Source organism: Phalacrocorax carbo, chromosome 3 (genome assembly GCF_963921805.1).
Source record: "Phalacrocorax carbo chromosome 3, bPhaCar2.1, whole genome shotgun sequence".
In the NCBI taxonomy this organism is placed as follows: domain Eukaryota; kingdom Metazoa; phylum Chordata; class Aves; order Suliformes; family Phalacrocoracidae; genus Phalacrocorax; species Phalacrocorax carbo.
The window spans coordinates 24,657,451-24,675,011 of record NC_087515.1 but is presented as its reverse complement, the minus strand read 5'-3'; the positions used below and the strand labels follow the sequence as shown (position 1 = coordinate 24,675,011).

Below are 17,561 nucleotides of genomic sequence, written 5' to 3'. Positions count from 1 at the left end.
TGTTTGCCTTGTCCTAATTCTACATTTTGTGTGGCTAAATTAGTGTTTTAGTTCAAATGGGGAGCATGCAGCTCCTGGTTGTCCCCACCTACTGTGCTTGGTCCGTAGCACTGGGCATGCACAGTGGACAAACTAGATTGCTTTTGGATTAAGCTAGCCCAAATGATCCATTGCAACTGGCTCACAGACCATAAAGCTGGACTAATGCTGGTCTAAAGTAAACCCTCATGAAACTTGTATAGTGGGAACATTAGGTCCTTACCAACAACTGTCTGACTCTACAGCTCTTCTCCTCCTGGGCTGCACTGTTTGCAAGCAGAGGAAAAAGACCAAATAAACCAAACATCTCATTTCTACACAGCCCTGATGAGACTCTCTGATCTGGTCTTAGCCCCTCCTGAGAGCTAGGCCAGTGTCTTAATTCTTTAAGAAGAATAAAAAGTGAAATAGCAGCACAACATCATTAACAAACAAGTGAACTGAACAAAAAATCATTCTAAATCCTCAATCATTCTCTTCTCTCAAGGCTGAGCAAGGATTTTTGGTATCAGCCCAGAGCATCACTATTGCCCCATTGCTGATAGTGTTATGCTGTCCAAAGGACATTGTTACACCCAGGGAAAAGCAGTCCTAGATTTACTATATATTCTAACAGGTAACGGCAACACCTTTATAGCAGCTTAGCTGCACTGCTCAGCTCAGGGGGCTAACACTCCTCAGAGCCACTACTTACCTGAGAGAGACTCTGCAGCCCTGCTGCTATGGCTCCTACAGATGAGCCTGTCCCACAGGCTGTGTAGCCAGCAAAGGCATGCAGGAGGTGAGGTCCCTCACCCATGTCAGCATATAGTTCAGCCAGCTATCACGCTGTGGGGAATTGGAGTAAGCTTTGCAGGAAATACCTGTCTGCTGAGATTGCACTATGTTTCATCACAGAACCTCAGAGAATTAAAGCAAAGCTGTGAAATACAAACAAATTTTTTTTGTACTTGTCTTTAATTAAAGATCTCCTGAAATATAATCTGTCCACATCTAGCCAGACACAAAAGCTGGTCCACTGCCCTCCTGTGCACTGTGTACATAACAAATAAGGAAGGCAAGAATGGTAAAGGCAGTTGATCTAAACAAAAAGCCACCGTACTCTCTCCAGGCTACAACTGCAGCTGTCTACCTTCTAGCTTGTTAACTCTACAAACAGATCCCAAGATTTAAGGTGGTAAGTAACTGGGATTAAACAACTGCAAAGGTCTGAAACTCTCTGAAGCTAAGTGGTTTACAGATACAACCTTAAATTGAAGTCTTCATCAACATGCTCCCAAGCATGTCTTACATTAATGAGTACTACCACAAAATGAGAAGATAGAAGTGACAAAATAGATGTTTTGTCTTCAGATACTTTTGAGTCACACCTATTGATTCTGTACCTGATCCTGGATACTAGAACAACTTAATATTAGTAGATGGCCCCAGATGGCTCAAGGCTCCCTCTGCTAAGCGTTGTATATGCAAAGCATGCACGAGTTAAAAAAAAAGGAAGTAATTTTTTTTCCCCACACAAAGTATTACTGAAGCATGAATTGCATTGCTCAGCACATTCTGGAGATCAGACAGGTGAGTAGTTCCCAAAAGGGGACTACACAAGTTCAGAGGGTTAGCAGACCACAGTGGTCAGGATGCAGCCTACAACACAGGGCTTAAGCTACTCCTTGCCAGAAGCTGTGGACAAGCAAATCTGTGTTATTGCTTACGCCGTTTCCCCAGAATATTGCTACAGGCCTTTCCCAGGAGAAAAACTACGGACAGCTAGGCTTTGACTGGATGGCCATTCTGATATTCCTGCCTTCTGCTACACCCCCCTAATAAAGGGCAACCCACTATAGTTTTGCCCCAAAAGCATTCTGGGAAGCCCTGGACTGCATGAGGCGATGCCTTTTTGGTTGTGCCCTACAACAGAGGCAGGGCTATTAAGTCTTCCTCAGTTCCACCCACCTGTGCCAGCCAGAGACATCATAATCTCAGTGCCTGCTTTCCCCTAGTACTGCTGTCCGTGCTGTGGGCTGTCGGCACAAGGGACCTCTTGTTCCCTTTGTATGATCAGACAAGCCATGTTTCAAGCTGGCTTACATCAGAAAGATACTGTGCTGGTCCTGAGAGTTGGGTCTCAGGCCCAGGTCTCCCCATGACTACCATGTATTTTCTTTGCAGTTGCTGCACAAATATATTCTCAAACTAAGGGAAAAATCTTTGCAGGATGAGATCTTAATAAACATGACAGAAAGGTGGGGGAAAGGGTTACAAGAAGCACAGTGAATTATGTGGCTATTTATGGTTATCTGTGTATACCGTGTACTTCATAAAATTATAATTTCTTAGGGTCTTGGCTAGATTATAGCATCTCACCTCTATAATTTAGTCACAATTACATTTTGTCTCTTCCAAATAAATTTAATTGACCCAGTAGCAGATACTACAGAAGTGTGGGAAAGAGCATTTGTGTTTTCTACACCAGAGTATCTACTCTCCAAATGTAATTTGTCACACCTGTTTAGTGATCACAATGCCGTATTCTCAGAGGCCTCTATCAGGTCACAGTCCATGTGCAGTACCTTTTCCAACCTTCTTTTCTGCAGTGTCAGGTTGCCTAAAGCAATAGATTGCACCTAATTTAGTCCGAGGACTATTTAAATAACTGGATGTGATCCGAAGCAGTGGCAGTGAAATATTCCTCTGGTGGTTTTTTTTTGTTTGTTTTTTTTTTTTTTCTATATTCTGTCACTGAAGGTCTGAAATTATTTTAGAGATAGGGAAAAACAGGGTGTAGTTTCTGAAGAACTCAGCAGCCCCAAGTAGGGATGGTGCAAGAACACCTGATCCTTCCAGGTCCCTACTGCTCTCAGCAACGTGCTCCTGTTGCATTCTGCTACTTGGAAGTTAAAGGCTTCCTTCTGCCTTTGGCACACAAGCAGCAGCAGGAGAAACTATGGTCTGCACAACCAAAAGCAAGAAACAAAGACTGGATAAAATTCATAGGACAGCAGTAACAAATGTTGCCCATAAATAACACGAAATTAGGTAGGTCTTTGCAGGCTAATTATCGGGTTTCAGAGGAAGAAAGTGCAAAGTTAATGTCCAAAGATTAAAATAAATTCCCGTGACAGTCCAGCTGGACAGCAGTGCCACCTGCTGGCACATTTCCCAGCGCTGATGAACCAGGAAACAGGCAGCAGCTTTCTAACCAGGCCTCTCCTGACAAATGCAGAGTCGTCATTCTCACACTACTGTCACCCAGAGAACAGCTCACGAATGGAGAGCAAAACGAACACAACTGGTGTTAACTGTACCGTTTAGCGCCTTATTGGAAGATGGCACCAGTGGCCAGCATGCCAGTATCAGAACAGCTGTAATCTTAAACATTGTACCTCTGTGATCACTGTACGCTTATCAGAGTGGATATTAATGACGTTCTTCACACTGCTTGAAAAGGCTCAGAACATGCATCCTTAGAGCCCTCAGCACCATGTCCTGCTCTTCCCTCAGAAAACACTGCATGTTTCACACTCCTTGTGAATCACAATTTAAGACCAAAATTGAGCAGGCAGGAAAGAAAATAGCTGTCATCAACAGCCAAATAAATCATCATCTCTGCACTGGATAGCAATTTTGATCACTCATTTTGTCCAGAGATGGAACTAGAAGGCTAGGTGTTGGCCAATAATTTTAAGAAGCTGCTCCTCAAAAGCTTATCACCCTACAGCTTCCAATATAGCCAAGTAGCAGACTGGAGGATTTTCATGTGTGCCCAGGACCTCATATCCTTCCGGAGGACCCACTACCACTTAAAATCCAGCCATTTCATGGAGTGCCCAAATGAGAGTAGAGGTCCCAACCTTGGGAGTTGAGCAAGAACTCTGGAAACTTGTTTCCAAAGGAAACCAGGAGGAGCACCTTTAACACGTACAAACAAAGTGTATCAGAGCTCCATCCGGTGGTCAAGGCCCCCACCTGCACCTCACCAGGGCAGGTTCAGCAGGTGACCACAGGAGAAGTTACTTCAGCCTCTCTGACCTCTGCTTTTCCCCTGCATGCAGAGCTAACTCCGTTTTCCCTGCTACAGAGGGTGAGTGGGAAGTTCATATATTCCTGTAGCATGAAACATCAAGTACATCAAAGCAACACACCTTGCCTAAGTTTAAGCATACTAAATACTGGACAGGTATGAAAATTGCAGGCCCTGCTCAGCACTGCAGGATGATGTCTTAGTTCAATGGAGGCAAATGCATCCAAAGCAAGGCGGTGTTTATAAGTATTTTCTCATCTTGATCTCTTGTACATTTTTGCACAGGCAAAGAAGTCAAGTTCAGGCAAATCATAAAGGAAACAAGAGCAACAAAGAATTGCATGGCCCCTGAGAACTGGCTGAATCACATAATTGCTTCCATGAAGCATTCTTTCACATTTGGATTTTTGCCTATTTTCCCTGCATAAGAAAAGAAACTTATGTAACTGTGCTCCATCCCCTTCTGATAACTTTCAGGACTACCAGTTGTATCAATTGTAGAAAAATCTTTAGAAATACCTGGTTCCTTTCCTGCTTCATGACAACTACTCAATAGATCCAGGAGGTCCAAATTAGCACCTTCCACCATGGGACTGATGAAAACCACACAGCCATATTACATTTATGCCTGCCTAACTGCAGCACACAAGCGGCAGGTAGGACTAGCGTGGTAGCAAGGGTTTAAAGAGCAACAGGCACAAATCCCAAGGGACCAAGTCTTACCAGTTTGGCCGCCTGTGGCACAACTTTTTGTAAATGGAATAGAATACTTAGAACAGTGCCAAGGAGGATGGGCATGGTGGCAGCAGCTCAGAGAATATATCCTTATATCCTTCCCCTCCTTCCCACCCCAGTGACTTCTGTTTCTGGACTTTCTGTTGTCAAAAGAAAAAATCAGTTGAGTTCTGATTCCCAGGTCATGATCCCCAGAATGGAAAACGGTGCAGGGACACAGAAAGTAGGTGTGATAGGGAAGACTGTCACACACACACAAACAAAAAAGTAGGTTTCACACCTGAAAGACTTACATTATTCGGCATTTTAGCAAGAATCGCAACTTGTCCAGCCAGGTCCTTATCAGCTGACTTCTGCCACTCCATGACTTCTGACAGCAGCAGTCTCCTTCCATCCCTACCTCATACCTTTTCTATTGTTCTATTGTTTCAGCCTTCATCTTCCCCCACGATAATGCACTTTTTTGAGACCTGGTAGCAAGGCTCTCTATCAGCCATTTGCATATCAGATCAACATCCCACGCCGCTTCAGTTCCCTCATGCAAATTTCTCAATCTGTATTTCATCACATTCCTCTACATCTCTTACCTTACTGTCATAACCTTCACATCTGGTTCACTCTTTGTTCAGCTTCACAACAGTAATCTGAAGCAGTACTAAGAAGCTACGCTTTAGCGAAAAGGTCAACAAAATGACCTTCTTTCCTGAGGTGGCAAGGCATGGACAGTTATTCTGGCTGTATGGGCTTGTTGCTCACTAGGGAGACTGGAATCTGTTGGCCAGCTCCAAACAGCAGCCTCAAAGATACTCAGTCCCAAGAAGATGCACGTGATCTCTCTCAGTGCTTGTAGGGAAAGACGGGGGAGGGAAGGATGCAACACAAACTCAAATCTCTTTAGAAACCCAAGAATCTACATGGAGACAGGTAGGAAGGAAAAGGAGGCTTATAAAAGCAGCAACTGCTGCGAAGTTTCTGACAGCACTTATAAACGAGTGGGCAGAAGAGAATAAAACTGAATCACTGCCACAGAAGTTACACAGCTTGGCTTTCTAAAAGAAACGATAGCTTAGAAGTAAACGCTGGCATAGAAATAATTTAAAGCGTCACCAAAGCATAGCCAGCATGTCAAAACTGAACAGGAAAAATTCCTCCATGCTGAAACAGCAAAAAAGAAAGTGGCTTTGCTTTGGCCTTTTTTTTGGTTGGTTGGTTTGGGTTGTTTGTTGTTTTTTTTTTTAAGAAAAAGCAGTCTGACTCATCTTTCTACCATCAGAGTTGGCAACTACCAAAACCCTAAAAGAGGAACAGACCACATCGTATTACTAAAAGGTCCTTTGCCTTTTTCATACTAGCATGGAACAGTGAAGGAGTTTTTACAATCTTGACCAATCTTGAATACAGCAGTAAAATGCAGATTATTTCAACTGAGTCTGAAGCTTCCGACCAATGCAGTTCTTTACAAGTGTGATCTCTGTGTTTCCCCTTCCTATTTCCTTTCTATCTTCCAAATTTCTACTTTTCTTTTCCCCTCCTAAATTTTCAGGAAATACTATCTTTACATAAGATATAACCTAGGGAATGGCAAGGATGTTAGTGTTTTCTAAGAGCGTGTTTGGGATTAATCTTCTTAAGAGAAGTCCACAGATAAAAGCTGCTTATCTGGGCAAGATGCTTTGGCATCACTAGCTAGAAGATACCAAAGCAGCATAAATCAAAGCACAATCCCCATGAAAAAAAACGGAGGGGGGGTGGGTGTTGCTTGTTTATTTTTTCCCCTACTGACATTTCAGAACAGTGCTTCCACAAAAAGGAAACCATCACCAGGTTAAAAGTCAAGGAAATTCCAGTTTTTACGTATGTGTTTTCATGTTTTATGTTCATAAGAATGTAAGGACTTGCTTTTCTGGATCAGGGCTTCAGTCTCTAAATTTAGAGTTACATCTCTGCAAGAATTGCAAAATGTTTCACAACAAAAAACAAGGGAAAAGACAGGATTGTAGCATCTTCAGAAGGCTTCACACATCAAAAATATTAAAATTATCCCTTGAGCAATGGTACAAATCTTCAGATTTACTTAAAACACCATGGCAGACACAGACGCAGTGTGTCTTCTGTTTGTTCGCTCTTTAATGAGCTCCCCACACTTTGACCACTGTACACCAGATATTCTTGTCAAAGCCAGCTACCCCCGACTCCTTTATCCAGGTGTTCCTGAATTGTGGTTCCCAAGGAGCACATGCACGTGTGTTATGCTGGAGTCCAGCTGCATAACCAGACCTCACTGGCAACGCACCTGGAGGGTCACTGTCACTGCCTGCCTCGGCATCATTCCTATGGCTCAGACTAAGATATGCTGCGCTTCAGAGGAAGATTTGACATACAGTTCACAGGATCAGAAAGGCAAGCCAGAACTCCAGAGTGTTTAGGCCTAGGAACTGCAACTCCAGATATGGGGGGTAAACTATCTACTGTGAGCTGCCTTTGAACAGCTGATCCAGATAAAAGAAACAGAACCAGAGACCTTTCCTGCTTCTAGTTTAGGATAAAAAAATCATTCAGCTACCATTATTGCTCTGGAGTATTTTACTGTTACACTTTCTACTGAGAGAGCACAATAAACTGTCCAGAGAAAGATCATATCTCAAACTCTAAATATATTAGTGAATGAACTGTCTAAAAATCATTTCCGTAAAAGCATGTTCTATTTACAAAGGTTAACTTGCTCTTTAGGACAAGTAAAACCACCACTGGAAAAAAATATACATACAGAAATGCCTCATCTTTCAAACAGACATTTACAAATACTCTGCTTTGCTTAAACTACTAGAAACATTAAGACATTTGAAACTAAGAGTGTGTTCTGCATGCAGTTAGGATAGAAATCATGTTATTGAACTTCAGTGTGTCATTTCTTATCACTGTCAACGACAGCGTCTTAGGCTCTTCTGAAAACACCACAGCCTGGCTATTACCTTAGGATCTCAAGAGGAGGACACAGATCTTCATTAACAAGTTATCAGTTACTCTTCATTTTGCCATTAAAAAAGGACATCCCGATTGTCTTCTCAGCAGGAGAGTCTGGTCTCGTCAAGCTTGGCATCCTTTTTTCCCTGAGTTTCCCTTTAGTGTTTTGCTAGGCATGATGATTATTGGCTTGGTATATTTACAAGTCCTTGGTCAGCACTCTTCCCATTATAAGGCAGAGTTCAGAAATTCAAGGAGTTCTGCACGATTCCGGTCTCTCTGTAAGAGCAGAAAAGCAGAGGCAGTGGTTTAACAGACCTGTACTCAGTGGACCAAGGCTGCACAACCCTGCTTTCTGTGGGGCTTTCACGTCTCAGGCCGCATAACCCTGCTTTCTGTGGGGCTTTCACGTCTCAGGCCGCATAACCCTGCTTTCTGTGGGGCTTTCACGTCTCAGGCCGCATAACCCTGCTTTCTGTGGGGCTTTCACGTCTCAGGCCGCATAACCCTGCTTTCTGTGGGGCTTTCACGTCTCAGGCCACATAACCCTGCTTTCTGTGGGGCTTTCACATCTTGGCACGCTGCAGAGCAAATGCTACCACATTCAAACAGCTCGATATGACTAGCTACCAGTCAAGTGTGAGTGCCTGGCGGAAGCACAAAGCAGTTGGGTACTCAGGAGAGATGCTATAGGAGACAAGCTGTCACTATTTCGTGGTACATTTCCTAAGTGGCTCCCCATGGAGGCTCCATTGGGTTGTCACCATGTCACTCATAGCCTGCTCAGGAGGGAACTCACTAGCAGAAGAGATACAATTCTCTGGTGTCTGAGGCAACTTTCACTGTACATGCAGCAAGTCTCGTGCTTTGGGAAGTATAATTTTTTTCTAAGCATAAGCAGCAGCTTGCAGCATAGCAGAAAGAGAACCATGAATTTAGGTTCTTTCTTTACATAAGAGATGATCCAAACAGTCAAAAGACTTGTTCCCAGTGCTTTTAAAAATCACAATTTATAAAACAATTATTGAATCTTAAAATACTGTGAAGAATGAATGTTGTTCAATTCAGAAAGTTCATGACCAGAGACACCAATCAAAAAAAGGAACACACAGCAAATATTGTGACAAGGAGGTTACTGGGGTAAGGCTAGCATGCATTCAGCTTTAACAGTGTCCAATGACTGGACAAGAGGCAAGGGGCACAAGTTAGAACACAGGAAGTTCCACCTCAATATGAGAAGAAACTTATTTACTGTGAGGGTGACAGAGCAGTGGAACAGGCTGCCCAGGGAGGCCATGGAGTCTCCTTCCCTGGAGACATTCAAAACCCACCTGGATGCGTTCCTGCGTCCCCTGCTCTAGGTGTCCCTGCTCAAGCAGGGGGGTTGGACAAGATGATCTCCAGACATCCCTTCCAACCCCTACCATTCTGTGATTTAATGCAAACTTCCATGCCACAGAAAGAAGATAAAATATTTTTCATCAAATTTAACTTGGAATGCTCAGTTCTGCTTTGGTAGCTATAGAAGGAACTGTTATGGCTGAGTCAGAATCCACCAAACTAGATACCTCAGCAAAGTAACACTTTTAACACATGCTGACTAGTACCAGAAGCCCTCTGCAGATTACTCTAAGGTGTGGAAACTGCTGAAAAGGGTGAACACATTAAAGTGCAGAGTCCAAACACCCATAGCAACAGCACAAAATGCTATTCATGATATCCATTTCCCTGGTTATCTCAGCAAAAACATTTGTCTGCTTTGAGAGAATGTGTGAGCACGTGGTCCTAATACTACTATTGTCTTTTTTTAATTCCTCTCTAAATAATGGCTAGCCTTGTGTGCGTTAGTAAAACACAGTAAAGCAGCAATTACCACAGCTGATCACAAGAGACTGGAAGAAGATGAGGACAATTAAAAATAGTGCAAATTAAATCAACAGAGAAAGCCACAAATCAGCTAAACATTACGAACTGAAATTCTAAGAAGTTGCACAAGCATCCTTTGGTTTATCCAGTCATGCCACAGTATTCCAAGCCCACTCATAACACAAAACCTGCCAAAAGAATGAACTAAAATTTCTCAGATGGCATCATAGCCACATTAAAAGCTACACTCAATTTACAACTCTGAACGGTAAGATCTACTGTTCTACAAGAGACTACTATTAGAAAACTATTAAGAGATACAGTATTTTCCCTAGGGATATATAGACCATTTTAACTCTTACCTCTTTATCTTTCTTAGTCTTCTTTATTCTCATCTTAATTTTCTTTCCTGTTATCATGCTGTAGTTTTCATTCTTCTTTTTGTTTTTAAAGAACTAAAATGAGATCACACATTAGAAAGACATAAGCTTTGCTTTGTTTTATAATGTTACAAGTCTTAAATAAAATTACAGACAATAATCTTTTATACTTCCTAACTGTCCAAAACAATAGAGATAGGTTTCTTTTCACTGATGACAAAACTAGTGGTGTTATGAACATTTTTATGACAGGACAGATTAAGTGTTTAGATTAGAAGTATAAGGGGACTTCAGACACACACTAGCGTACCTTGGAAAGCTGGACAGGTCCTGTTTTCTCTCTCTTTTTCTTCTTCTCTTTCTTTTTCTTCATTTTGTTCTCTTTTTTCCTTTTCTACAAGTATACAAGGCATATACTCTTATGCTTACAGACTCAAGGGCAAAATAAGGGAATGCACAAGTAGCTCTCAACACCCCGGCTAGTCAAGACAGCCGCTACTGCTTGCCCTGACCACCGCTGGATAGGTACTATCTGAACTACACAGAAGGTAACACAGTAGGTTTAGCAACCCTTGAGATCCTGAGAAACAGAAATGGTCTGATCCCCTATTCGCTCTTTTAATGTAACCCCAATATACAAAATCACTGAACAGAAGGTCCTGATAAAATTAAAAAGAAGAATTACAACAGGAAGACTATACTACAGTCTCACTGACTAGAAATTGCTTCTTCTGACAAATTCTATAAAGTTATCAAGATTCCCCACGTCTCTTTTCTTCAGAGGCTACTCTAAACACAAGCTGGGCTACCAACAATTGGCAAAAGGAACCTTTAAATTATTCCTCTGTTAGTATACAGTCAAGTATATGCCAACCTATCAGTTCACCTACTGTAACCCTAAAAGCATGATTCAGATTTACATAGCCTCAGGCAAAAGCATTACGTCTTACATGGCATTTAAGGTTATTGAAACATGAAGAACTATTTTCTGTCTGTTAACTACTTAATTCTCTTTGTAAATGTTTACCTTTTTGTTATGTTTTTCTTTTCTCTTTTTCTTTGATTTAGACTTCGGAGAATCTAAAATTAAAAAAAAAAAAAAAACAAACAATAAAACGAAGCAAAATCAAACCCTGTAAGTTTAGCATTTTGAAAAAGGCATTTGGTTTTAAGCTAAGGCACAGAGGAATGTAAAACATAAGAGGAGAATGCCTTAATTCAGCTATATATATGAACACTGGTTGAAACTAACCTTGAGAAAAGCAACATGTTAACTTACTGCCACTTACTGGTCTAACATGGAAACTGAAAATACCTGATTTACTCAATGATTACTTATATCAATATATTTTATTAATAGAGACAATACTTCTATCCTCTTTCTGCAGCTGTGCTCAACATATTGCAAGTATGTGTTTTATAGCCAGCAATCCTGACTCTCAAAGGACACAACAAAAATACCGTTGGGGCTGTCAAACCACTGAAAATATCACTGTTCATGGCAAATGTAAAACTTTTCATACTTACTCAGCTCATTTTCCAACTTCAAGGCCTTTAGTAAGTTTTGTAAAGCAGAAACTCAAAAGATCTATAAGCCAATCATAGATTTTAAAGATTACACTGTGACTGGTATGTGAGGAAGTAGATTTTGAAGCACCGGCTTTGACTACGGGACCGTAAACCTAGAAAGACTGTGAAACAGCTTCCTAGTCTTCCAACAGACTGTCTTCAAGCCATCAGCTCTGCAGTTTCTTTACAATAAATTCCAAGCAAAAGATAACATTATAGGAATATACCAGAGCACAGCCAGACTTAAAAGTTAGAAAAGTCTAAGGTAAGACTGCCCAAGCAAGCCTTGAGGAGGCCATTTTGGCCTCCTAATGACAAATGCAGCACTAGCATGTCAGAAGAAATGATGAAAATATTAATTCTATGACCACATTCAGTCTTGATAACAACGGACTGGACTAAACGCAGACAGGGAATGGTATAACTGGCCAGAGGACTTTTACAAATGTTTGCCAACATCAGGAAAGAGGTACATTCACAAACACTGTGTTTCCTTCCACTTTGAAAATCACTATGCTGTGGCGAACAGACTCTTGCCCAGTTTTATCCCTTTGCCCACATCTCTTCCAGACTCAGTTTTTACCTCCCACCATCCTAGCCACAGTTCTCATGACCACAAACCCTAGCAGAACTTCTCTAGAATTCTGCACTGAACTGTTGACTTCCTAGACTAAGCCAGGACATCTTTTCCTCCTGTTCGCTCTTTCGGAGTTGCCATCCCTCACCATCTGGTCTCCCCAGTAGCTCAATCTGTTTCCGTACTCGGCCACCCTACCCCGCTAGTTCTAGCACTGTTTGCCTGCTTGTCTCCTGCCTGAGGGGAACCCCCTTCCCAGCTCCACCTAACCAGCTGCATGCCCAGTTTCTATATCCCAATGTTTCTTTTTCCACAGCAAAGTGTGTCCTTTCTGCATTCAAGTTAGCTTCATTTTCCATATAACCTACGTTACCAGCAAGGTTGGAGAAGGTGGGTGGGGCATACAACTCCAGAGATCAGGATTCAGTTTCCCCCACTCTCCTCTCCGTTTTCCCCAGCCACTGCCCAGTGTCTAACAGACAGAATTACAGCTGCACTCACTAAGTAAGAAAAGAGGAACACAGATAAAAAAAATGCTGGAAGAAATCTCCATTCGGCTATCCCAAGGAATGTTAACTTCACCCCTGCTATACCCAACACATGAGACTGGGGCAACCTTTGTCATTCAAAGTCTTTAACTGCAGGTTAGGCAAGCTATTCCACTGTTCTTCTGCTAGGATGTATTTTTATTAGATCTAATTCAAACCCTTCCTGTTGCAATTTAAGATCATTATTCCTTTCTCTGAAAGTCACAGAATGATTTTTTGCTCCCTCTCCACAGTGGCAACTACCCACACCTATGTATCTGTCTTAGCTCAATTACCTCGCATCTTTTCTTGTCTAGATGGAGTAAATAGTTGTTTAAACATGCCCTCATAGGACGTTTTTGCTAGATCATCTGCTCTCCCCTGTGAATGGGAAAAGAGGGCATTTTTAGCTGTGAAGTTTTAGCAAATCTCTGAGTATGCAGACTGACAACTTGAGCCTAATTCAGAATGATTTTTAAACTCACATACATATGTCTTGGCATCCCTCCCAAAGATGAGCCAGAGAGTACGCCAAGCACGTTCGCACAGTCAGTGCCTGACATGACAGTTTAATTCTTTTTAGAAGTTTTAGAGTGTATCACATGTGGCAAAATTCATTCAAGGAGGGCCTCCCCCATCAAATGTACAAGTTCATAGATTTGAACATTTTCAGAATTTCTTTGTGTCAGATACATAGAATCAAGCCACTGAAGTGTGGGAACAAGTAATATTTCCACACAGATGTAAATCTGCTTTGAGGGAAGCTGAATTAAATAATTGTTAAACTGTGGGATACACAGTCACAAATATGAGGTCCTGTACTAGATGTTGAAGTTTTCAGCTGACCCTGATGTTAGACTTTTCCTCGGGTGAACTCTAGTTCATACTAAAGTTCTTCCCAATCATAGTAAAAAAGGATAAAATACACTTCAATGTTTAGGCTGACCCCTTTTATTATAAACTGGCAATGTAGTCACTTTTCCTGCAGTAAGAGCAAATATTTTGATACAGAATATCAAAACAATGCAGTCTTGATACAATCAGCAATACATTCCCTTCAATGTCACAAGTTACACCCATAGAAAAAAATCTGCACTTACTCCCAGACAGTATCTACCCCAAGTCCTCTAAGTAAGCAGCAGCTTAGCATGGAAAGTCTTAATCCTGCAGTGCTTGCGTGTGTGTTTCCATTGAATTTGGTCACCGGTATTAATAAACTTCATGTGAGTCCTCAAAGTTAAATGCTTAAAACATTAAGACCAAAGTAAGACTAAACCAAAAAACCCCAATTCTGGTCTAGATAGACAGGCGAAGTAGAAAAAGATCTGTGTGTTGAAAGTATAACGAATACAGAGTTTTAAATATGTACAGCATATTGTTAAGGTAACATTTCTTTGAATGGCAGTTTCTATTTTGAAGTTATTTAAATTAACAGAAGAACATTGCATACTGTGCATCAACAGGTACCTTAGCATAGCAATAGGAAAGGTTTATGAGAGAAACACTCTGAAAATGCAGTATTGATATTCTACGCTGGTACTTTGTGGTTATTTAGCCACATTTAAAATAAGCTTTAAATGTTTCCAGGAGTGCTATCAAAACCAGTAAACATCACACATAGCCATGGAGGTAGCTTACCTCTGCTACTTGAAGACGACGACCTTGATGATGAGCGTGAGGAGGAGGAGGAGGAGGCGGATGTAGTGCTAGAAGACGATGTGGATGAAATGGATGATGATCTGCTTCTACTGCGTTTTCGTTTCCTTTCTTCTTTCCCTTAGGATAACATAAGACAACAGTGACAAGCATGCTAGTAACTATGGTCTACCAAAATGACCCTTCACAGAATTTAAACACAATGAACCCCTATTTGGAGAGGCTGGTTGTGGTTTTCTCCCCTCTTCCAGTGTGCCATGGTCTATTACTGTTAGCAAGTGACAATGCTCAATACCAGGGTCAATGATGGTAACTGACATAAAGGATAACACACCTAACACCAGAGCATGGAAAGAGATCAGCAATGCCTACCTTGGACTTTCAGCCCTTCTTGTGAAGCTGCACATGGTGTCCTAATTTTTTCATCCTTCCCGTTATCCATATCTAGTGAGAGACACAAGTACATTCGATAGCATCATTGCCAAAAGACTTTGGGAGGGAGAAACCACCAGAGCAGTGCAGAGACAGAAGAAACCGGGGAGGCCGCCTGAGGGCAGCCCCAGCACCGCTCCCATCCAACCACACCACGCTACGGTGCGGCGCACGGTTAGGCTCTCCTCCTCTTGCATCAGGAACCGGGGGCCAAAACCCTGTCTTCGTGTCATCTTCGATGACACCGTCAGTACGGGCGCAGCTGGTTTCGCCACAGCGGCCCCGTGTCAGGCCGCCGGCGGATGGCAGGGTCCGGCCTGGGCCGGCCGAGGCGGCCGCCTGCAACCGCCGGGAGGGCCCCGAGCCCGGGGACCCGCGTCCCGACCTGCCCTACACCGGCACTCACTCACCCACCCACCCACCGACCCACTCACGGGCTCACGGTCCGGCACCGGCCCCGCCGGCAGCACGCGCCCAGGGGGGCTCCCCCGCCGCCCGGGGCCGGGCCGCCATTTCCCGAGAGGCATCGGCGCCCACGCCCTCCCCGCGGCCGGGCCCGGCGCGGCGGCCCGCAGGACACCACTGCCCCACCCACCCCGGAACCGGGGACACGGAGGACGACCGCAGCCCCTCTGCCTGCCTGCCTGCCTGCCTGCCGCCGCCGCCGCCGCCGCCTCCTCCCCGTCGCCGCCGCGCCCCGGCTGGCGACCCGGAAGTGCTGGCGCGTCCCGGTGCACCGCCCGCCGCCGCTTCCTGCGCGGGAGCCGCCGGCGGCGGGCGGGAGAGCGGCCTGCAGGCCCTGCGCGGCCGAGGGCTTCCTCCAGGGCCCGGAGGCCAGCTCGGCCCGGCGCCCCCGGCGAGGAGGGGGGAACGCAAGCCCAAACTAACACGCACTTAAACTCCGACCTGAGCTGCACGCTAAGCTTGAACGGGTGTTTTGAAGCCTTTGCTGAACCTTGTGTTCAAATTTAGCCTTAAACGGAATTCCAATTAAAGTTTACAATTTATTGAATAGAGACAAACAAGCAGCGCTGGATGCAGGGGGGATCCTTCCGCCTAACGTGCATACTGTCATACAAAACTACAGGGTTTATATTCAGTTACTTAATTAATAACAATTAGTAAAAACACGCCTAAGTTTACACTCATTGGTCAGTGATAAGCATCCCACTTGCCGTTGGTCAGCCGTATTTAAATTATCCACGCTTGCCATGTAGATTAGCACGCATGCTCTTTACGGGTGGCGGGGGGCAAGTCTTTTTGGTCCTAAATTGGGTCGGTGGTGGCAATCTCCCCCTGCCGGAATTACCTTTTCCCCAGTTTCCATGCTTCAGCACCTTCTGAGCCAAGAAGTTCCCTGTTATCACTACTGGCTGATTTGTGGCCTTCCCTTATCTTGGCACTCTCCTTTGTAGCAGGATGTTTCCACTGTTAGTCATTGAAGTTCTACTGAGTTGTATTCTTTTAGGAGGCTTCTTGTCAATGAAGCATTCATTGCTAATGCCCTCTTGTCTGGCCTAAGCATTATTTATTATCTTGTTAAAATTCTCAGGTGTTAGTTTCTATTCCTAACTAAAATTCTTTCTTAACAATTAATTTAACAAATCGCCAATCAATATTCCAACCATTAAGACACTTAACAAGTCAATTGAACAGCCCTCGGTTACACAAGCACAAGCAGAACGGTCAAATGTTAGAGGGTCACACTTCACCGTGTGGCCCTAGCATTGTTCCATATTGACACGAATCAGATGAACACATTTTACACTTGGCTGCAACTTAAGCAGAAGTTAGTACCCCCGTACCCCTTCGGAAAGCTAACTGCTCCTGCCGCAGGAGCCTGTCCCGAACGAGGCTTGTCCTGGCTTCCCAGGACCCGCAGGGCGTCCTCCCCTGGCTGCCTGCCCAGCCTGGGCCATTGCCTTTGCGTGGTGCTGCCCTGCCGTCCTCAGCTCTGCAGTTAGCCCTGACAGGCAGCAGCCCAGTGCATGGGCTTCGCACAGCTCCCAGGGACAGCTCGGGGCGAGCCATGTCCCGCTGTGGCTCCTGCAGTGGAGACGCGCCAGCCACGCTTCCCCCGCCAGCCCGTAGCCGTGCGCCGGTAGGTGGACGCAGCCCTCCCGCGCGTGCTGCCTCGCGCGTGCAGACGAGTCAAGCAGAGTTGGCTGTGAGGGAATGAAGGGCGCCGGAGCCCTGCCCTGGTGGGGCCTCACGTCCCGCTCCCTCCAGCAGTGTGACAGCTGCTCTCGCATGGCCCGCAGCAGCGCAGCGCTAAGGCTGTCCGTCACCTCCACCCAAGGTGCTGCGTGCACGGAGATGGGACATCCCGTGGCACTCAGTGGGTGTCTGAGCTCTCACAGAGCAACGGGAGTCAGATGCTAACTTTTCTCCTGAGCTGATTTCCAACACTTTGGGCTTAAGCCCACCAAGTTTTCCATTCCCATTTTTAAAATACCATATTCTCAGGCATGAAGTAATCATGGGATACCGAACAATTCCACTTTTACTCCTGACCTGAAACAAATCCGACCTCAGCTGAACCCAAACCTGTTCCAAACAGAAATAACATCCTGGTTCGATTCCAGTGGATCCTCAGACCTTATGGCTCTTTGTCTGATCTAGTTTAGCTTGCAGTTTACTTAACTTCTATGTGCAGCTGCTTTACAATATTAAAGTATAAACCAAAATACCTGTGAAGCACATTGATTCTTAATCTAAAGCAGTTTTGTTTTTTTTTTTACTGTAAACAAAGTTTTGGGTGCAAATATCCAGTATTCCATATCCTTCTACAAAGTCTC

The 17,561-nt window shown here is 44.0% G+C and overlaps 1 protein-coding gene across 1 annotated transcript; it reads right to left on the bottom strand.

Annotated features, from left to right (window-relative positions):
- Nucleotides 1-6,541: 6,541 nt before the first annotated feature.
- On the bottom strand, nucleotides 6,542-16,794 carry LOC104044021 (serine/arginine repetitive matrix protein 3-like). The gene is made up of 8 exons (XM_064445471.1): nucleotides 16,569-16,794; nucleotides 15,359-15,718; nucleotides 14,704-14,775; nucleotides 14,314-14,451; nucleotides 11,030-11,082; nucleotides 10,313-10,396; nucleotides 9,985-10,077; nucleotides 6,542-8,035 (listed from the first exon to the last, which is right to left on the bottom strand). Exons 1-8 carry the CDS (start codon nucleotides 16,792-16,794, stop codon nucleotides 7,985-7,987), a joined length of 1,077 nt encoding a protein of 358 aa, XP_064301541.1. The 3' UTR covers nucleotides 6,542-7,984.
- Nucleotides 16,795-17,561: the final 767 nt, after the last annotated feature.

Coding starts and splice junctions, on each gene's coding strand:
- LOC104044021 (XM_064445471.1), bottom strand. CDS start 16,794: ATGGCTCGCCCCGAGCTGTCCCTGGGAGCTGTGCGAAGCCCATGCACT. Junction 15,719..16,568: donor GCAGTTAGCTTTCCGAAGGG/GTACGGGGGTAC, acceptor TTTGAACACAAG/GTTCAGCAAAGGCTTCAAAA. Junction 14,776..15,358: donor TCCGTGTCCCCGGTTCCGGG/GTGGGTGGGGCA, acceptor GTCTCTCACTAG/ATATGGATAACGGGAAGGAT.